We start from the raw sequence: 23719 nt of genomic DNA on the forward strand, positions 1-23719 counted from the left end.
ACCAAAACCCCATGTTACCCAAACCCCATGTTTCCCAAAACCCCATATTAACCAGAAACCCATGTTACCCCAAACCCCATGTTACCCAAACCCCATGTTACCCCAAACCCCATGTTACCCAAACCCATGTTACCCCAAACCCCATGTTACCCAGAACCCCATGTTACCCAGAACCCCATGTTACCCCAAACCCCATATTACCCAGAACCCATGTTACCCAAAACCCCATGTTACCCAAAACCCATGTTACCCAAAACCCCATGTTACCCAAAACCCCATGTTACCCAAACCCCATGTTACCCAAACCCCATGTTACCCAAACCCCATGTTACCCAAACCCCATGTTACTCTGGTGGTAAAAACCAAACTAAATGAATAATGGTGGTTGCAGTCACTCCTTTTAGATTTCTTTCAAGGTTCTAGAAAGATAAACTAATTCTGAACTTGTTATTAAAATTAGAACCACTTCAGGTTTGTCACCACATTTTAAACACCAGTCCACTGCTGACCATCGATTTAAAATACAAAACTGACCTAAGATCAGCATGTAGGGTCAGATTCATTCTCCTCCTACTCCGTCCCCTGGGCTGCTCTCTCCTCTCCCGGTCCAGCTTCAGCTCTGGAGCTCAGAGAGACCATCTCCATGGCATTGACATCAAGATCCATGCTGCTCACCCTGTTCACTCTCTTCTGCCTCCTGGTGGGCTAGGGAGACACAGCACCAACAGTCAGACATTTACTCTCTAGTATCTCCATTCTCTCTCCCCCTCACCCTCTCCCTCTAGTTTAAATGACTTGTAACGTCTGAGTAAATGTCTTTACCTTGTAGTACAGGTAGGAGGTGGTGATGGTTGTCAGTAGGATCAGCAGCACTACAACGTGTCTGATGATGAAGGCTGGCAGAGGAGAGGCTGCAAACAGAAACACCTTTGATGAGGGGACTGATCATCATCACATAGATCTGTGGGAAATCTGTCAATGACAAAGTTATAAGTCTGGTTCCTGTTCAGTTACCTGTGATGGCGAGGGGGAGGAGCTCACTCTCAGAGGAGAAGTTATGAGAGAAAACATAATTGTCATAAACACAGCTGTAGTTCCCTTGGTGGGAGTCATCTGCAGCAGGGAAGAGGAAGGCAGCAGAGTGATTGACAGCTGGCTGGATCTGGGTTCTGTTGGAGCCGGTGAACGTGAGGAGGAAGGAGCCTCCTGGGTACTGTGGCTGAGTGGAGCAGGTGATGGTGAAGTTGTAGCCCCTGAACATCTCAGGCCCCTGGTGGCCCCTGAAGACCCCTCCCATTGGGTCAGTCAGGAAGATATCAGGCTGGACCAGGAGATCTGTAACAATAAAAGAGAGCAAGAAAACCTCTTCAACTAGTTTCCTATAGATATGACAATAACATCAGCATGTAACAGTGCCAGCCACCCTCCCTCACAGGGCAACATGAGTAGTGGGCCTACAGTCACTGAGACAACATATGTTGATATCAGGCTGAAGCAGGACATCTGGAACAAGAGGAGAGAAAAAGAAAACGTAGCTCCTCAACTACTTTCCTCATTTAGATGTGACAATAACATGACATGTGACAGTGGTAGTGAGTAGAGACGTTCACTGAGGTAACACTCAAATACAAAAGCATTCTGGGATATTTAAGTTGCATTTGATTCCTACTTGACTGAGTGATCTATTTTGCAAAGCAGATTTACAAGTTAAACAGTCATCATGAGAGGTGCAGAGGAAGTTGTATGAATGAAGGAAATCAGTTGAATATAATTATAATATGTTGTTATGACCTGAGCAGATCACTGTGAGTTCAGGAGGGAGATAATACATTCTTCTACACTCCCTCAGTGAAGGCTCAGACCCAGAACAGATAACTCTAAACCCTCTAGTGGTGTTTCCAGGAAGTACTGAAACAGTGGAACCACAACCCAGCTGTCTACACACTACTGCAGCTACATCCTCCTGCTCCCAGTCAGCTCCCACAGTCCTCCACTCTCCCTGGTCGTACCACTCCACTCCACCAGCACAGCGACTGCCTCCTCCCACCAGCCTCACATCATCAGGCTCTGAGAAAAGAAAAGAGAGAGACAGTAATCTTACTATTTTCTCACTAAAACACACCTATATTGTCTCTCATATTCTTCACTCCAGATGAGAAACAATGTTGACTGAGTGACAAACTGTTTCTTACCTGAGCAGGTGAGTCCAACAGCATTACCAGGTAGGTAGGTGTTGTTCTCTCTGTCTGAGGTGTCACAGTCCAGGAGAAGGGACTCTTTGCCTTTACACTGGAACTCTTTATCCCAGGTCAGACCCTCACCTTCTCCATAGAGCCCCCCCTGTAGAGCTGCAGGAGCCCCACAGCCAAGCTCCCCACAGACTACCTCTGCATCCTGCCGGTCAAAGTCAGCTTCACACACTGAGGCCCAGGACTGATTGGACTTCACCTCCACTCTCCCAGAGCAGAGACCAGCTCCATCCACAAGCCGCACAGACTCTGGAGAAAAAGAGTAGGTTGAACATTCAATCAGTTTTGTTGATGACACTGTCAAGGACTAAACACAAATATGTTGGATAAAAGATTGTAGTTTGCTATGTTTGATACTGTAAGAGGTAGAAATGGGTTCTTAGTCACTCAGGATCGGGTTGGGAATAATGCAGGCAGGAGACAGGAATAAGTTCACTTCACTTTATAGAAAATAAACAGCTGGACATCCATCAGGCAGCTTCACTTCAGTACCATCTGAACTACAATGATCTGCCCATGAACATCTCCCATAAACCAATATGACAAACACAAATATAATGTTTAAATACATCTGACATCTCTCCCTCTATTTAAATGAAATAAAAACACATAAAACATGATAAATGGTAATATTGTATAATGTATAAATAAATCTCTCAATATGACCAGTCTCTTACCTGAACAGGTCACATGATGATAATATCCACCATCACAGAAACCAGGTCCTCCTGTGATGTCACACTGTCCAATAGAAGACTCATCTCCACTACACCTATATAGTGTGACTCCTCTTCTTCCATCTTCAATCAGAGGTCCTCTAGATACAGATACAGGATTCCCACAATTCAGCTCTCTACACACAACCTTGGTCTCTCTCATGTCCCACAACCACGTCTCTCCCATTATGCTCCACAACCCACTAGTACATAGACCCAACCACTCTCCTCTGTAGAAGACTTCCACTGTCCCAGAACAGGAAGTGGTCCCATTCACCAGTCTGACTGAGAGTTCAGCTGTAAACAGCAGAGAGGAAAACACAATGGTGAGGACAGATGATGACAGTGATTCTGTTATTCTAACAGCAGTGATGCTTTGTGGTTGACAAGTATTAGTAGTTCCATAAAACACTACTTGTTAATGGGTTATAGAATGGTTTGTATGGACACATGAATTTCTCCATGTGGGATAATAAAGTTGACTAATATTGAACTGCTATAATCACTGTAGATTTATACTCTACCTACCTGGTGGACTGACGCTTTGAGCCTGGAGATCTGAGGAGAAAGAGAGAGACAGAGACAGAGAGATAGAGAGAAACAAAGGAGAAAGAGAGAGACAGAGAGATAGAGGAGAAAGAGAGAGACAGAGGAGAAAGAGAGAGAAAGAGACAGAGAGAAACAAAGGAGAAAGGGAGGAGTCAGAGGAAGAGAGAGACAGAGGTTAAATGAACATCAACATGACCTTTCATGATGTGATGGGGAAGACAGGCTTATCGTTGGTATGGGGCAACAACACCCATTAGTACATACACTATATATACAAAAGTATGTGGACACCACTTCAAATTAGTGGATTCTATTTCAGCCACACCTTCCTGACAGATGTATAAAATCAAACACTCAACCATGCAATCTCCATAGACAAACATTGTCAGTAGTATGGCCTTAATAAAGAGCTCAGTGGCTTTCAACATGGCACCATCATAGGATGCCACCTTTCCAAGTCAGATTGTCAAATTCCTGCCCTGCTAGAGCTGCCCCTGTCACCCGTAAGTGCTGTTTATGTGAACTGGAAATTTCTAGGAGCATCAGCGGCTGTAACACTAACTAACGAGTTCCAAACTGCCTCTGGAAGCAACGTCAGCACAATAACTGTTCGTCAGGAGCTTCATGAAATGGGTTTCCATGGCGAGCAATACAGATAAACAGCTACATTCTCCATAGAGGTCAATAATACAGATATACAGCTACATTCTCCATAGAGGTCAATAATACTGATAAACAGCTACATTCTCCATAGGGGTCAATAATACAGATTAACAGCTACATTCTCCATAGAGGTCAAACAGCTACGTTCTCCATAGAGGTCAAACAGCTACATTCTCCATAGGGGTCAAACAGCTACATTCTCCATAGGGGTCAATAATACTGATAAACAGCTACATTCTCCATAGGGGTCAATAATACTGATAAACAGCTACATTCTCCATAGAGGTCAAACAGCTACATTCTCCATAGGGGTCAATAATACTGATAAACAGCTACATTCTCCATAGAGGTCAATAATACAGATATACAGCTGCATTCTCCATAGAGGTCAATAATACAGATTAACAGCTACATTCTCCATAGGGGTCAAACAGCTACATTCTCCATAGAGGTCAATAATACAGATTAACAGCTACATTCTCCATAGGGGTCAAACAGCTACATTCTCCATAGAGGTCAATAATACAGATTAACAGCTACATTCTCCATAGGGGTCAAACAGCTACGTTCTCCATAGGGGTCAAACAGCTACATTCTCCATAGGGGTCAAACAGCTACATTCTCCATAGGGGTCAAACAGCTACATTCTCCATAGGGGTCAAACAGCTACATTCTCCATAGGGGTCAAACAGCTACATTCTCCATAGGGGTCAATAATACAGATAAACAGCTGCATTCTCCATAGAGGTCAAACAGCTACATTCTCCATAGAGGTCAAACAGCTACATTCTCCATAGAGGTCAAACAGCTACATTCTCCATAGAGGTCAATAATACTGATAAACAGCTACATTCTCCATAGGGGTCAATAATACAGATAAACAGCTACATTCTCCATAGGGGTCAATAATACTGATAAACAGCTACATTCTCCATAGGGGTCAATAATACTGATAAACAGCTGCATTCTCCATAGGGGTCAAACAGCTACATTCTCCATAGGGGTCAATAATACAGATTAACAGCTACATTCTCCATAGGGGTCAATAATACTGATAAACAGCTACATTCTCCATAGGGGTCAAACAGCTACATTCTCCATAGGGGTCAATAATACAGATAAACAGCTGCATTCTCCATAGGGGTCAATAATACAGATTAACAGCTACATTCTCCATAGAGGTCAAACAGCTACATTCTCCATAGAGGTCAAACAGCTACATTCTCCATAGAGGTCAAACAGCTACATTCTCCATAGAGGTCAATAATACAGATAAACAGCTACATTCTCCATAGGGGTCAAACAGCTACATTCTCCATAGAGGTCAAACAGCTACATTCTCCATAGAGGTCAAACAGCTACATTCTCCATAGAGGTCAATAATACAGATAAACAGCTACATTCTCCATAGAGTTCAAACAGCTGCATTCTCCATAGGGGTCAAACAGCTGCATTCTCCATAGAGGTCAATAATACAGATAAACAGCTACATTCTCCATAGGGGTCAATAATACTGATAAACAGCTACATTCTCCATAGAGGTCAATAATACTGATAAACAGCTACATTCTCCATAGGGGTCAATAATACTGATAAACAGCTACATTCTCCATAGGGGTCAATAATACTGATAAACAGCTACATTCTCCATAGGGGTCAATAATACTGATAAACAGCTACATTCTCCATAGGGGTCAATAATACAGATTAACAGCTACATTCTCCATAGGGGTCAATAATACAGATTAACAGCTACATTCTCCATAGAGGTCAATAATACTGATAAACAGCTACATTCTCCATAGGGGTCAATAATACTGATAAACAGCTACATTCTCCATAGGGGTCAATAATACTGATAAACAGCTACATTCTCCATAGGGGTCAATAATACAGATAAACAGCTACATTCTCCATAGGGGTCAATAATACTGATAAACAGCTACATTCTCCATAGACGTCAAACAGCTACATTCTCCATAGGGGTCAATAATACAGATTAACAGCTACATTCTCCATAGAGGTCAATAATACTGATAAACAGCTACATTCTCCATAGGGGTCAATAATACTGATAAACAGCTACATTCTCCATAGGGGTCAAACAGCTACATTCTCCATAGAGGTCAAACAGCTACATTCTCCATAGAGGTCAAACAGCTACATTCACCATAGGGGTCAATAATACAGATAAACAGCTACATTCTCCATAGGGGTCAAACAGCTACATTCTCCATAGAGGTCAATAATACAGATTAACAGCTACATTCTCCATAGAGGTCAAACAGCTACATTCTCCATAGAGGTCAAACAGCTACATTCTCCATAGAGGTCAATAATACTGATAAACAGCTACATTCTCCATAGAGGTCAAACAGCTACATTCTCCATAGAGGTCAAACAGCTACATTCTCCATAGAGGTCAATAATACTGATAAACAGCTACATTCTCCATAGAGGTCAATAATACTGATAAACAGCTACATTCTCCATAGAGGTCAATAATACTGATAAACAGCTACATTCTCCATAGAGGTCAAACAGCTACATTCTCCATAGAGGTCAATAATACTGATAAACAGCTACATTCTCCATAGAGGTCAATAATACTGATAAACAGCTACATTCTCCATAGAGGTCAATAATACTGATAAACAGCTACATTCTCCATAGAGGTCAATAATACTGATAAACAGCTACATTCTCCATAGGGGTCAATAATACTGATAAACAGCTACATTCTCCATAGAGGTCAAACAGCTACATTCTCCATAGAGGTCAATAATACTGATAAACAGCTACATTCTCCATAGAGGTCAAACAGCTACATTCTCCATAGAGGTCAATAATACTGATAAACAGCTACATTCTCCATAGAGGTCAAACAGCTACATTCTCCATAGAGGTCAATAATACTGATAAACAGCTACATTCTCCATAGAGGTCAAACAGCTACATTCTCCATAGAGGTCAATAATACAGATAAACAGCTACATTCTCCATAGAGGTCAAACAGCTACATTCTCCATAGAGGTCAAACAGCTACATTCTCCATAGAGGTCAAACAGCTACATTCTCCATAGAGTTCAAACAGCTACATTCTCCATAGAGGTCAAACAGCTACATTCTCCATAGAGGTCAAACAGCTACATTCTCCATAGAGTTCAAACAGCTACATTCTCCATAGAGGTCAAACAGCTACATTCTCCATAGAGGTCAATAATACTGATAAACAGCTACATTCTCCATAGAGGTCAATAATACTGATAAACAGCTACATTCTCCATAGAGGTCAAACAGCTACATTCTCCATAGAGGTCAATAATACTGATAAACAGCTACATTCTCCATAGAGGTCAATAATACTGATAAACAGCTACATTCTCCATAGAGGTCAATAATACTGATAAACAGCTACATTCTCCATAGAGGTCAATAATACTGATAAACAGCTACATTCTCCATAGGGGTCAATAATACTGATAAACAGCTACATTCTCCATAGAGGTCAAACAGCTACATTCTCCATAGAGGTCAATAATACTGATAAACAGCTACATTCTCCATAGAGGTCAAACAGCTACATTCTCCATATAGGTCAATAATACTGATAAACAGCTACATTCTCCATAGAGGTCAAACAGCTACATTCTCCATAGAGGTCAATAATACAGATTAACAGCTACATTCTCCATAGGGGTCAATAATACTGATAAACAGCTACATTCTCCATAGGGGTCAATAATACTGATAAACAGCTACATTCTCCATAGAGGTCAAACAGCTACATTCTCCATAGAGGTCAATAATACAGATTAACAGCTACATTCTCCATAGAGGTCAATAATACAGATAAACAGCTACATTCTCCATAGAGGTCAAACAGCTACATTCTCCATAGAGGTCAAACAGCTACATTCTCCATAGAGGTCAAACAGCTACATTCTCCATAGAGGTCAAACAGCTACATTCTCCATAGAGTTCAAACAGCTACATTCTCCATAGAGGTCAAACAGCTACATTCTCCATAGAGGTCAAACAGCTACATTCTCCATAGAGTTCAAACAGCTACATTCTCCATAGAGGTCAAACAGCTACATTCTCCATATGGGTCAATAATACAGATAAACAGCTACATTCTCCATAGGGGTCAAACAGCTACATTCTCCATAGGGGTCAAACAGCTACATTCTCCATAGAGGTCAAACAGCTACATTCTCCATAGAGTTCAAACAGCTACATTCTCCATAGGGGTCAAACAGCTGCATTCTCCATAGAGGTCAAACAGCTACATTCACCATAGGGGTCAATAATACAGATAAACAGCTACATTCTCCATAGGGGTCAAACAGCTACATTCTCCATAGAGGTCAATAATACAGATTAACAGCTACATTCTCCATAGAGGTCAAACAGCTACATTCTCCATAGGGGTCAATAATACAGATAAACAGCTACATTCTCCATAGAGGTCAAACAGCTACATTCTCCATAGGGGTCAATAATACTGATAAACAGCTACATTCTCCATAGAGGTCAAACAGCTACATTCTCCATAGAGGTCAAACAGCTACATTCTCCATAGAGGTCAATAATACTGATAAACAGCTACATTCTCCATAGAGGTCAATAATACTGATAAACAGCTACATTCTCCATAGAGGTCAAACAGCTACATTCTCCATAGAGGTCAATAATACTGATAAACAGCTACATTCTCCATAGAGGTCAATAATACTGATAAACAGCTACATTCTCCATAGAGGTCAATAATACTGATAAACAGCTACATTCTCCATAGGGGTCAATAATACTGATAAACAGCTACATTCTCCATAGAGGTCTAAACATTCTCCATAGAGGTCAATAATACTGATAAACAGCTACATTCTCCATAGAGGTCAAACAGCTACATTCTCCATAGAGGTCAATAATACTGATAAACAGCTACATTCTCCATAGAGGTCAAACAGCTACATTCTCCATAGAGGTCAATAATACAGATTAACAGCTACATTCTCCATAGAGGTCAAACAGCTACATTCTCCATAGAGGTCAAACAGCTACATTCTCCATAGAGGTCAAACAGCTACATTCTCCATAGAGGTCAAACAGCTACATTCTCCATAGAGTTCAAACAGCTACATTCTCCATAGAGGTCAAACAGCTACATTCTCCATAGAGGTCAAACAGCTACATTCTCCATAGAGTTCAAACAGCTACATTCTCCATAGAGGTCAAACAGCTACATTCTCCATAGGGGTCAATAATACAGATAAACAGCTACATTCTCCATAGGGGTCAAACAGCTACATTCTCCATAGAGGTCAAACAGCTACATTCTCCATAGAGGTCAAACAGCTACATTCTCCATAGAGGTCAAACAGCTACATTCTCCATAGAGTTCAAACAGCTACATTCTCCATAGAGGTCAAACAGCTACATTCTCCATAGAGGTCAAACAGCTACATTCTCCATAGAGGTCAAACAGCTACATTCTCCATAGAGGTCAAACAGCTACATTCTCCATAGAGGTCAAACAGCTACATTCTCCATAGAGGTCAAACAGCTACATTCTCCATAGAGTTCAAACAGCTACATTCTCCATAGAGTTCAAACAGCTACATTCTCCATAGAGGTCAAACAGCTACATTCTCCATAGAGGTCAATAATACAGATAAACAGCTACATTCTCCATAGGGGTCAAACAGCTACATTCTCCATAGAGGTCAAACAGCTACATTCTCCATAGGGGTCAATAATACTGATAAACAGCTACATTCTCCATAGGGGTCAAACAGCTACATTCTCCATAGAGGTCAAACAGCTACATTCTCCATAGAGGTCAAACAGCTACATTCACCATAGGGGTCAATAATACAGATAAACAGCTACATTCTCCATAGGGGTCAAACAGCTACATTCTCCATAGAGGTCAATAATACAGATTAACAGCTACATTCTCCATAGAGGTCAAACAGCTACATTCTCCATAGGGGTCAATAATACTGATAAACAGCTACATTCTCCATAGAGGTCAAACAGCTACATTCTCCATAGAGGTCAATAATACTGATAAACAGCTACATTCTCCATAGAGGTCAATAATACTGATAAACAGCTACATTCTCCATAGAGGTCAATAATACTGATAAACAGCTACATTCTCCATAGAGGTCAAACAGCTACATTCTCCATAGAGGTCAATAATACTGATAAACAGCTACATTCTCCATAGAGGTCAATAATACTGATAAACAGCTACATTCTCCATAGAGGTCAATAATACTGATAAACAGCTACATTCTCCATAGAGGTCAATAATACTGATAAACAGCTACATTCTCCATAGGGTCAATAATACTGATAAACAGCTACATTCTCCATAGAGGTCAAACAGCTACATTCTCCATAGAGGTCAATAATACAGATTAACAGCTACATTCTCCATAGGGGTCAATAATACTGATAAACAGCTACATTCTCCATAGAGGTCAAACAGCTACATTCTCCATAGTCAATACAGATAAACAGCTACATTCTCCATAGAGGTCAAACAGCTACATTCTCCATAGAGTTCAAACAGCTACATTCTCCATAGAGGTCAAACAGCTACATTCTCCATAGAGTTCAAACAGCTACATTCTCCATAGAGGTCAAACAGCTACATACAATAAACAGCTACATTCTCCATAGAGGTCAAACCCATTCTCCATAGAGGTCAAACAGCTACATTCTCCATAGGGGTCAATAATACAGATAAACAGCTACATTCTCCATAGAGGTCAAACAGCTACATTCTCCATAGAGGTCAAACAGCTACATTCTCCATAGAGGTCAAACAGCTACATTCTCCATAGGGGTCAATAATACAGATAAACAGCTACATTCTCCATAGAGGTCAAACAGCTACATTCTCCATAGAGGTCAATAATACAGATATACAGCTACATTCTCCATAGGGGTCAATAATACAGATATACAGCTACATTCTCCATAGGGGTCAATAATACTGATAAACAGCTACGTTCTCCATAGAGGTCAAACAGCTACATTCTCCATAGGGGTCAATAATACTGATAAACAGCTACATTCTCCATAGGGGTCAATAATACTGATAAACAGCTACATTCTCCATAGAGGTCAATAATCAGATAACAGCTACATTCTCCATAGAGGTCAATAATACTGATAAACAGCTACATTCTCCATAGAGGTCAATAATACAAATAAACAGCTACGTTCTCCATAGATCAAACAGCTACATTCTCCATAGAGGTCAATAATACTGATAAACAGCTACATTCTCCATAGGGGTCAATAATACTGATAAACAGCTACATTCTCCATAGAGGTCAATAATACTGATAAACAGCTACATTCTCCATAGGGTCAATAATCTGATAAACAGCTACATTCTCCATAGGGGTCAATAATACTGATAAACAGCTACATTCTCCATAGAGGTCAATAATAATACTCCAATCAAACAGCTACATTCTCCATAGAGGTCAATAATACTGATAAACAGCTACATTCTCCATAGGGGTCAAACAGCTACATTCTCCATAGAGGTCAATAATACTGATAAACAGCTACATTCTCCATAGAGGTCAATAATACTGATAAACAGCTACATTCTCCATAGGGGTCAAACAGCTACATTCTCCATAGAGGTCAATAATACTGATAAACAGCTACATTCTCCATAGGGGTCAATAATACAGTTAAACAGCTTGTCACGTAGAGTAGGCTAAACTGGATAACCTAACCTCTATCAAAATAAAAAAATGGCGGAGCCGCAAAAGTTGTTCTGTGCAAAGGTGTTTATTTACAAGTGATTCCGGAACAAAAAACAACAGTACTGCCATCAACGTCTACCTTATGGGACAGCTTAAAAACAATGCTGCCCCATCCACAGCTCAATCCAAAATGCCTCCCCATGACTGAAAGAGAGGCTCCTTTTGTAGGGCTAGCCCCTCCCCTCAGAACAATTAACCCTCATTAATTAATCAATTAACAATACAAACCTACATTTTCCATGAACTAAACATACTAAAGGATATACATTGCAACACGGTTTTAAACAATATCACAACATAACATTTACAACATTACATCACTACTGACAATATCTTTCAATATGCCCATATGCATTAATGAGCCATTTGGGACAGGCACTGTAAAGCCAACCCAATTCCCTTAGCTCGGGTCCTTTTCCAGCATACCCGGAAGCTACAGAGATGGAGAGAGAGAACAGAACAAACAAACAATGGGCTCATCCACAACATTGATAAGTATAATAATTATTGTATCTCTCAAATATGAACATTGACAAGTGTGAAATGCATGCACCAAGACAGAAGTTAATTTGTGTGTCGACCCACATTGTTAACTTATCTTATAATGGCGCAGGGAGGAGTGATGAATATGTGTGTGTGTTAAAGAACCAAATGCTGCCGCGGCCAGTGACGGACTTACGTCACACAGCTACATTCTCCATAGAGGTCAATAATACAGTTAAACAGCTACATTCTCCATAGGGGTCAATAATACAGTTAAACAGCTACATTCTCCATAGGGGTCAAACAGCTACATTCTCCATAGGGGTCAATAATACAGATAAACAGCTACATTCTCCATAGGGGTCAAACAGCTACATTCTCCATAGAGGTCAAACAGCTGCATTCTCCATAGGGGTCAAACAGCTGCATTCTCCATAGGGGTCAATAATACTGATAAACAGCTACATTCTCCATAGGGGTCAAACAGCTACATTCTCCATAGAGGTCAATAATACAGATTAACAGCTACATTCTCCATAGAGGTCAATAATACTGATAAACAGCTACATTCTCCATAGGGGTCAATAATACTGATAAACAGCTACATTCTCCATAGGGGTCAAACAGCTACATTCTCCATAGAGGTCAATAATACAGATTAACAGCTACATTCTCCATAGGGGTCAATAATACTGATAAACAGCTACATTCTCCATAGAGGTCAAACAGCTACATTCTCCATAGAGGTCAATAATACTGATAAACAGCTACATTCTCCATAGAGGTACTGATAAACAGCTACATTCTCCATAGAGGTCAATAATACTGATAAACAGCTACATTCTCCATAGGGGTCAATAATACAGATAAACAGCTACATTCTCCATAGAGGTCAAACAGCTACATTCTCCATAGAGGTCAATAATACTGATAAACAGCTACATTCTCCATAGGGGTCAAACAGCTACATTCTCCATAGAGGTCAAACAGCTACATTCTCCATAGGGGTCAATAATACTGATAAACAGCTACATTCTCCATAGGGGTCAAACAGCTACATTCTCCATAGGGGTCAATAATACAGATAAACAGCTACATTCTCCATAGGGGTCAAACAGCTACATTCTCCATAGAGGTCAAACAGCTACATTCTCCATAGGGGTCAATAATACAGATAAACAGCTACATTCTCCATAGGGGTCAATAATACAGATAAACAGCTACATTCTCCATAGGGGTCAATAATACAGATAAACAGCTACATTCTCCATAGAGGTCAATAATACAGATTAACAGCTACATTCTCCATAGGGGTCAATAATACTGATAAACAGCTACATTCTCCATAGGGGTCAATAATACAGATAAACAGCTACATTCTCCATAGGGGTCAAACATACATTCTCCATAGGGGTCAAACAGCTACATTCTCCATAGGGGTCAAAACAGCTACATTCTCCATAGAGGTCAAACAGCTACATTCTCCATAGGGGTCAATAATACAGATAAACAGCACATTCTCCATAGAGGTCAAACAGCTACATTCTCCATGATAAACAGCTACATTCTCCATAGAGGTCTGATAAACAGCTACATTCTCCATAGGGGTCAATAATACAGATAAACAGCTACATTCTCCATAGGGGTCAATAATACAGATAAACAGCTACATTCTCCATAGAGGTCAAACAGCTACATTCTCCATAGGGGTCAATAATACATAATATCCAACGGTACACCAGATATATCAACCCCATACCACTCCTGGTTACTATGACTAGACCATATCAACCCGGCGTACAGGGCAACTGAATCAGGTGCACCTCCTGCCAACAGCCCGAGACCCCCCAAAAAATTGGAACACAAGGCTTTATCGTGGGTTTTACAGAAGTCTTTGTCGATCCACTGGGAATACCATGGAGATCGACCAGTTCGTGATCAACCGGTTGGTGACCAGCTGCTCTAGAAAAGTTAGTGAAGTTCAATCTTGTGCTTCTCGCTATTGGCTGATTTATCTGCAGCTTAGAGAGAACATTGTGTCACACCCTGATCTGTTTCACCTGTCTTTGTGATTATCTCCACCCCTTCCAGGTGAAGCCCATCTTCCCCATTATCCCCTGTGTATTTATGCCTGTATTTATGCTTTTTCCCAGTCTCTGTTTTCTTGTCCTCCTGGTTTTGACCCTTGACCCTGACTCTGAGCCCACCTGCCTGACCACTCTGTCTGTCCTGACTCTGAGCCCACCTGCCTGACCACTCTGCCTGTCCTGACTCTGAGCCCACCTGCCTGACCCTGAGCCTGTCCTGACTTTGAGCCCGCCTGCCTGACCACTCTGCCTGTCCTGACTCTGAGCCCACCTGCCTGACCACTCTGCCTGTCCTGACTCTGAGCCCACCTGCCTGTCCTGACTCTGAGCCTGCCCTGCCTGACCACTCTGCCTGCCCTGACTCTGAGCCCACCTGCCTGACCACTCTGCCTGCCCTGACTCTGAGCCCGCCTGCCTGACCACTCTGCCTGTCCTGACTCTGAGCCCACCTGCCTGACCACTCTGCCTGTCCTGACTCTGAGCCCACCTGCCTGACCACTCTGCCTGTCCTGACCCTGAGCCCACCTGCCTGACTCTGAGCCCACCTGCCTGACCACTCTGCCTGTCCTGACTCTGAGCCCACCTGCCTGACCACTCTGCCTGTCCTGACTCTGAGCCCACCTGCCTGACCTGTGCCTCTGCCCTCCTCTGGATTACATATCTCTGCCTACCCTGAGGATGCCTGCTGTCCTGTACCTTTGCCCCCTGACTCTGGACTTTCGACCCCTTTCTGCCTTGACCTGTCTTTGCCTGAACCCTGTTGTCTGCATTTGGGTCTTACCTTGGTTCTAATAAGACTGACCATCACACCTTAACTGACATTAGTGCCTGTCCCCAGATGGACAGTTAGACTACAGTAAAGTACATTTACAGGTGATCACATCATTGTCCTGCTTTGAGACACCTTTTTACTGTCTGCTTCCAGTTGCATGTTCTTTTACTAGCCGCACAAATTGTAATATATCTTACAATTTCGAAACATACCTGGGCTCCAGAACAGGATCATCAATATCACTGCAGGTATCATATCTGTCTCTAACTGGGGCTCCACTGACAAAACAAGTCTACTGTCATGAAGAGAGGACTGAAGAGTGAGAAATACTGCTAGGCTTTATGATTTCTAACTCATTACTTCCTCACTTCAATTATGTGGCAAACTGTTAAGCAAATCAGATCAGTTAAACCCGCCTTCCTAAAGGAAACACTGACATCAGAAAAACTCCACAGGAAACTGCTGACAGAGCAGCAGTTACACATAGTGTCCTATAATATCTTACCTAATTGTCATTGACTGACTTGGGAAAGTCGCCTCTAACTTTCTGTGTTGTAGAAGCTAGAGGTCTGTTACCCAAGTCAACTCAACAGGTGTGGTGGTAAATTAGACATGCTATACTGTTTTTTTACTTAGAGAATTGTCTGTTAAATGCTAGTGTTTTTCCACTGATACAAACTTGTCTTGTGTGACTTAGTGTTAAGTCTGGGCGTACAGCAAAGAGCTGTTTGGGTGTGACCACAGTGTGTGACACATCCTGTTTTCACAATCTGCAGGGACTCCACTGTGTGGAAATCTGTTAGAAATAATCAATGACATCACATCAACTCACAAGTAACACAGTAGGATAGACATTAACACTTGGTAGACTATATAACTTCTACATTCATGGTGGTGACATTAACACTTGGTAGAATATATAACTTCTACATCCATGGTGGTGATATTAACACTTGGTAGACTATATAACTTCTACATTCATGGTGGTGACATTAACACTTGGTAGACTATATAACTTAAACATGTAGTGACATTAACACTTGGTAGACTATATAACTTCTACATCCATGGTAGTGACATTAACACTTGGTAGACTATATAACTTCTACATCCATGGTAGTGACATTAACACTTGGTAGACTATATAACTTCTACATTCATGGTGGTGACATTAACACTTGGTAGACTATATAACTTCTACATCCATGGTGGTGACATTAACAGGTTCCTTGTTCTTTGTCAATCATTTGCTAATTGGTGAAATCAGCAACCAGTAACCAGTAAGTTCTGCAACCCACCTAAGGGCACAGCTGATTATATACATGTGATCACTACCTGGTGGTATAATCACCTACGTCAATGTATGTGTGTATCAATAAGCTGAGGTTACCTTATAAAGTAACCTGGTACAGTAGCTTCTCTGAATTCATTAGCATTGTCCACTGTCACACAATATCAACATGTCAAAACCAGACAGTGGTTACTTCTCTTTATCTAGTTTCAGTCTGACTCAGACCCAGCCTGCAAGCCCACTCTCACATCAGCCAGGGCCTAACCACAAAGACTAATATAGACTCAGACCCAGCCTGCAAGCCCACTCTCACAACAGCCAGGGCCTAACCACAAAGACTAATATAGACTCAGACCCAGCCTGCAAGCCCACTCTCACATCAGCCAGGGCCTAACCACAAAGACTAATATAGACTCAGACCCAGCCTGCAAGCCCACTCTCACATCAGCCAGGGCCTAACCACAAAGACTAATATAGACTCAGACCCAGCCTGCAAGCCCACTCTCACATCAGCCAGGGCTTAACCACAAAGACTAATATAGACTCAGACCCAGCCTGCAAGCCCACTCTCACATCAGCCAGGGCCTAACCACAAAGACTAATATAGATGCTTGTACAACGTAAAGTGGCAGAGTTTTAGACACATAGAAACAGTATCGATTATAAGGCCTGCAACAAAACAGATGAATCTTCAAGTCCCCTTAATCACTAATGGGGAGGGTCTTTGGGACCCACCCTCTACAATGACATTAACACTTGGTAGAATATATAACTTAAACATATTGGTTGTTCCTGTTGGGTAGCAACTTCACCAGCTTGTTGTTGTTGTTGTTCTGAAGCATCTTGTGTGATGTTGGTCTTGAGGTGAGAGAAGATGGATTCTATTCATATGCTGTCCAGCTTCTGAAGAACGTATGGTGCTAGAATGGAGAGGAGATCAGTAAACAACAGAACGTATGGTGCTAGAATGGAGAGGAGATCAGTAATCAACAGAACGTATGGTGCTAGAATGGAGAGGGGATCAGTAAACAACAGAACGTATGGTGCTAGAATGGAGAGGAGATCAGTAAACAACAGAACGTATGGTGCTAGAATGGAGAGGGGATCAGTAAACAACAGAACGTATGGTGCTAGAATGGAGAGGAGATCAGTAAACGACAGAACGTATGGTGCTAGAATGGAGAGGAGATCAGTAAACGACAGAACGTATGGTGCTAGAATGGAGAGGACGTCAGTAAACAACAGAACGTATGGTGCTAGAATGGAGAGGAGGTCAGTAAACAACAGAACGTATGGTGCTAGAATGGAGAGGAGGTCAGTAAACAACAGAACGTATGGTGCTAGAATGGAGAGGAGGTCAGTAAACAACAGAACGTATGGTGCTAGAATGGAGAGGAGGTCAGTAAACAACAGAACGTATGGTGCTAGAATGGAGAGGAGATCAGTAAACAACAGAACGTATGGTGCTAGAATGGAGAGGAGATCAGTAAACAACAGAACGTATGGTGCTAGAATGGAGAGGAGATCAGTAAACAACAGAACGTATGGTGCTAGAATGGAGAGGAGATCAGTAAACAACAGAACGTATGGTGCTAGAATGGAGAGGAGATCAGTAAACAACAGAACGTATGGTGCTAGAATGAGAGGAGCAGTAAACAGAAATGGTGCTAGAATGGAGAGGAGATCAGTAAACAACAGAACGTATGGTGCTAGAATGGAGAGGAGATCAGTAAACAACAGAACGTATGGTGCTAGAATGGAGAGGAGATCAGTAAACGACAGAACGTATGGTGCTAGAATGGAGAGGAGATCAGTAAACGACAGAACGTATGGTGCTAGAATGGAGAGGAGATCAGTAAACGACAGAACGTATGGTGCTAGAATGGAGAGGAGATCAGTAAACAACAGAACGTATGGTGCTAGAATGGAGAGGAGATCAGTAAACGACAGAACGTATGGTGCTAGAATGGAGAGGAGATCAGTAAACAACAGAACGTATGGTGCTAGAATGGAGAGGAGATCAGTAAACAACAGAACGTATGGTGCTAGAATGGAGAGGAGATCAGTAAACAACAGAACGTATGGTGCTAGAATGGAGAGGAGATCAGTAAACAACAGAACGTATGGTGCTAGAATGGAGAGGAGATCAGTAAACAACAGAACGTATGGTGCTAGAATGGAGAGGAGATCAGTAAACAACAGAACGTATGGTGCTAGAATGGAGAGGAGATCAGTAAACAACAGAACGTATGGTGCTAGAATGGAGAGGAGATCAGTAAACGACAGAATGTATGGTGCTAGAATGGAGAGGAGATCAGTAAACGACAGAACGTATGGTGCTAGAATGGAGAGGAGATCAGTAAACGACAGAACGTATGGTGCTAGAATGGAGAGGAGATCAGTAAACAACAGAACGTATGGTGCTAGAATGGAGAGGAGATCAGTAAACAACAGAACGTATGGTGCTAGAATGGAGAGGAGATCAGTAAACAACAGAACGTATGGTGCTAGAATGGAGAGGAGATCAGTAAACAACAGAACGTATGGTGCTAGAATGGAGAGGAGATCAGTAAACAACAGAACGTATGGTGCTAGAATGGAGAGGAGATCAGTAAACAACAGAACGTATGGTGCTAGAATGGAGAGGAGATCAGTAAACAACAGAACGTATGGTGCTAGAATGGAGAGGAGATCAGTAAACAACAGAACGTATGGTGCTAGAATGGAGAGGAGATCAGTAAACAACAGAACGTATGGTGCTAGAATGGAGAGGAGATCAGTAAACAACAGAACGTATGGTGCTAGAATGGAGAGGAGATCAGTAAACAACAGAACGTATGGTGCTAGAATGGAGAGGAGATCAGTAAACAACAGAACGTATGGTGCTAAAATGGAGAGGAGATCAGTAAACAACAGAACGTATGGTGTTAGAATGGAGAGGAGATCAGTAAACAACAATGGTGCTAGAATGGAGAGGAGGTCAGTAAACAACAGAACGTATGGTGCTAGAATGGAGAGGAGATCAGTAAACAACAGAACGTATGGTGCTAGAATGGAGAGGAGATCAGTAAACAACAGAACGTATGGTGCTAGAATGGAGAGGAGATCAGTAAACAACAGAACGTATGGTGCTAGAATGGAGAGGAGATCAGTAAACAACAGAATGTATGGTGCTAGAATGGAGAGGGGAGGAGGACAGTAAACAACAGAACGTATGGTGCTAGAATGGAGAGGGGATCAGTAAACAACAGAACGTATGGTGCTAGAATGGAGAGGAGATCAGTAAACAACAGAACGTATGGTGCTAGAATGGAGAGGAGATCAGTAAACAACAGAACGTATGGTGCTAGAATGGAGAGGGGATCAGTAAACAACAGAACGTATGGTGCTAGAATGGAGAGGAGGTCAATAAACAACATATTTCGATTCTCTTCACTAGACAGTACATTTGACTCATGTTGGTTCCATGTAGAACCCTCTGTTAAATGGAACCCCAAAGGCTTCTACCTGGAACTAAAAGGGTTCTTCAAAGGGTTCTCCTATGGGGACAGTGGAAGAATCCTTCTAGGTTCTAGATAGCACCTTTTATTTAAGAGTGTAGGCCTATATTCAAATCCCCGAGCTGACAAGGTAAAAATCTGTTGTACATGTACTTACCTATATAGACACACTTCCCATGTTTGACAGAAAAAAAACTTGCTCCAAAGACTATTTTCCTGACTGTCTCTACTGATGGCCTCTAACAACAGAATAAAATAAGTGGGATATTTAAACAGCACTGAAACAGAGCAGGTTGCTAGTTGACAATGTCTGGTAAATTGTTTCAATGCTTCCGTCTACAGATCTTCTAATGTATTGTAATACCACATGTACCAATACAGTAGAATAGACAGTGACACTGTGTAATGATACAATGACCCTCCATCCAATGTTCTGCTGCTGTTGTGCAACATTGTGACGCCACTGACATGTTTACAGGTTGCCATGCCGACGAAAGAGAAGGTGTTTTCATTCTGTAACAAGGCCTTCACTTCAGTCTGGATGGCTGGTTGACTGCAGACAGGTTACACAGTATCAGTGGAGGTGTTAGGCTGTTTCTGCTCTCCTCCCAACTACTAATGGAATTGTCCTGCCAATGCAACGTATGAAAATGTATCCAGTCACTACTGTAAGTCTCTCTGGATAAGAGCGTCTGATAAATGACTCACATGTTCAATGTAATGTTCAGTTTGACAATATCAATGGAATAGACCAAAGCAGAGCCATGTATTTAGATATGAACAGATATCTCGATTGAGGATCATGTCAGTATTTAGCTACATTATTAGCTGTTTTGCTCACCAAAAGTGTAACAAAGTGAAACTGTGTTGACGTCAAAGCCTCAGTTCCGGGAGAGTAGTGGGTGAAACCATTCATCTCGGAAAAAGGGGTGATATAAATAAAGTTTCCTTTCATTATGTGTTACTGAATTCATTAAAATATTTGCTGCCATTGTAGTAAGGTTGGTAATACGAGAGGTCTTCGGACTTACTATTTTTGTATAATTTTCTTTGAAAGAACAACTAGTGTGTTTTGAGTGCTTCTCCCCTATTTGGGAAGTTGGTCTGCCCGCTCCTCAGTCTGACAGATATTCTGAGAGCAGGTTCGAGTCCTCTTCCTCCGTACATAAACACTGTTTCAAACTGTATAACACAATAGTGGTTTTGGAAAACTGGTTCATATATCCTAAAGTCAATAGCGAATGTGTCTCTGTATATATTTATTTAGCCGTTCATGAATTGAAGACCTATTTCAGCCAGTTAACCAAGTTGTTGCTGTCTTAGCTAGCCGTGTTAAAGACGAGCTAACGAGCACCGTTGGTCTCTGCACTACAATGTCACGCTAGTTATTACCAGCAGGTGATTTACTAGCAGGTGACTTATTGAAATATTAAGTGAATGTTTATTTTCTTACTACCTTAAAAGGTTTATATAAAAGGGTTGTACTTGTGCTCTGTATTTATGGATTAATATCAATTCACATTGAGGGTTTGTATCAATAACGTTACTGTTGTTCCTATCTAACAGATGTCTTGTGTCCTACCTAACCATGTGTCACTACTGTTGTTCCTATCTAACAGATGTCTTGTGTCCTACCTAACCATGTATCACTACTGTTGTTCCTATCTAACAGATATCTTGTGTCCTACCTAACCATGTGTCACTACTGTTGTTCCTATCTAACAGATATCTTGTGTCCTACCTAACCATGTATCACTACTGTTGTTCCTGTCTAACCATGTATCACTACTGTTGTTCCTATCTAACAGATGTCTTGTGTCCTACCTAACCATGTATCACTACTTTTGTTCCTATCTAACAGATGTCTTGTGTCCTACCTAACCATGTATCACTACTGTTGTTCCTATCTAACAGATGTCTTGTGTCCTACCTAACCATGTATCACTACTGTTGTTCCTATCTAACAGATGTCTTGTGTCCTACCTAACCATGTATCACTACTGTTGTTCCTATGTAACAGATGTCTTGTGTCCTACCTAACCATGTATCACTACTGTTGTTCCTATCTAACAGATATCTTGTGTCCTACCTAACCATGTATCACTACTGTTGTTCCTATCTAACAGATGTCTTGTGTCCTACCTAACCATGTATCACTACTGTTGCTCCTATAACAGATATCTTGTGTCCTACCTAACCATGTATCACTACTGTTGTTCCTATCTAACAGATATCTTGTGTCCTACCTAACCATGTATCACTACTGTTGCTCCTATCTAACAGATATCTTGTATCCTACCTAACCATGTATCACTACTGTTGCTCCTATCTAACAGATATCTTGTATCCTACCTAACCATGTGTCACTACTGTTGCTCCTATCTAACAGATATCTTGTATCCTACCTAACCATGTATCACTACTGTTGTTCCTATCTAACAGATATATTGTATCCTACCTAACCATGTGTCACTACTGTTGCTCCTATCTAACAGATATCTTGTGTCCTACCTAACCATGTATCACTACTGTTGTTCCTATCTAACAGATATCTTGTGTCCTACCTAACCATGTATCACTACTGTTGTTCCTATCTAACAGATATCTTGTGTCCTACCTAACCATGTATCACTACTGTTCCTATCTAACAGATATCTTGTGTCCTACCTAACCATGTATCACTACTGTTGTTCCTATCTAACAGATATATTGTGTCCTACCTAACCATGTATCACTACTGTTGTTCCTATCTAACAGATATATTGTGTCCTACCTAACCATGTATCACTACTGTTGTTCCTATCTAACAGATATTTTGTGTTACAATAGTGCTATAAACACTGCTAATACAACAATAGTGCTAAGTGTCTGTACCATATAAACACTGCTAATACAACAATAGTGCTAAGTGTCTGTACTATATAAACACTGCTAATCCAACAATAGTGCTAGGTGTCTGTACTATATAAACACTGCTAATACAACAATAGTGCTAGGTGTCTGTACCATATAAACACTGCTAATACAACAATAGTGCTAGGTGTCTGTACTATATAAACACTGCTAATCCAACAATAGTGCTAGGTGTCTGTACTATATAAACACTGCTAATACAACAATAGTGCTAGGTGTCTGTACTATATAAACACTGCTAATCCAACAATAGTGCTAGGTGTCTGTACTACAGGTTCACACTTGAATTGAAGGGGAACTACTCTCAAATCTACATTTCTTAGATTTTTCCCAAAACTCAAACTCCTGATGTGGTTCATTGTTATAAACTCCTATTTAAGAGTTATAGAACAATGGTCTTGTTTTTCTGTTTAAAAAAGTCTGACTTTAAAACGTGAAATAAAAATGAGATCAATTCTGAAACCTGTTTCTTCGTCAGTGTCTCTGTTTCAATAATAGTATTACTATTATCCTACTGAACAGTACAGCTTGGGTTGTCTACTATTATCCTACTGAACAGTACAGCTTGGGTTGGTCTACTATTATCCTACTGAACAGTACAGCTTGGGTTGTCTACTATTATCCTACTGAACAGTACAGCTTGGGTTGGTCTACTATTATCCTACTGAACAGTACAGCTTGGGTTGGTCTACTA

At 41.2% G+C, this 23719-nt stretch overlaps 1 protein-coding gene across 3 annotated transcripts; it reads right to left on the reverse strand.

Annotated features, from left to right (window-relative positions):
* Positions 1-771: 771 nt before the first annotated feature.
* On the reverse strand, positions 772-20968 carry LOC135569234 (CD5 antigen-like). 3 transcript variants are annotated; one of them, XM_065016014.1, is made up of 8 exons: positions 20954-20968; positions 17425-17532; positions 3494-3523; positions 2927-3262; positions 2193-2498; positions 1792-2067; positions 1015-1335; positions 772-911 (listed from the first exon to the last, which is right to left on the reverse strand). In XM_065016014.1, exons 4-8 carry the CDS (start codon positions 3150-3152, stop codon positions 787-789), a joined length of 1254 nt encoding a protein of 417 aa, XP_064872086.1. In that variant the 5' UTR covers positions 3153-3262; positions 3494-3523; positions 17425-17532; positions 20954-20968; the 3' UTR covers positions 772-786. The 3 variants fall into 3 exon arrangements, with proteins under 3 accessions (XP_064872086.1, XP_064872085.1, XP_064872084.1); XM_065016013.1 differs by lacking the exon at positions 20954-20968 and adding an exon at positions 20270-20906; XM_065016012.1 differs by lacking the exons at positions 17425-17532; positions 20954-20968 and adding an exon at positions 15534-15842.
* Between the last annotated feature and the right edge of the window lie 2751 nt (positions 20969-23719).

Source organism: Oncorhynchus nerka, unplaced genomic scaffold (genome assembly GCF_034236695.1).
Source record: "Oncorhynchus nerka isolate Pitt River unplaced genomic scaffold, Oner_Uvic_2.0 unplaced_scaffold_1180, whole genome shotgun sequence".
NCBI lineage: Eukaryota > Metazoa > Chordata > Actinopteri > Salmoniformes > Salmonidae > Oncorhynchus > Oncorhynchus nerka.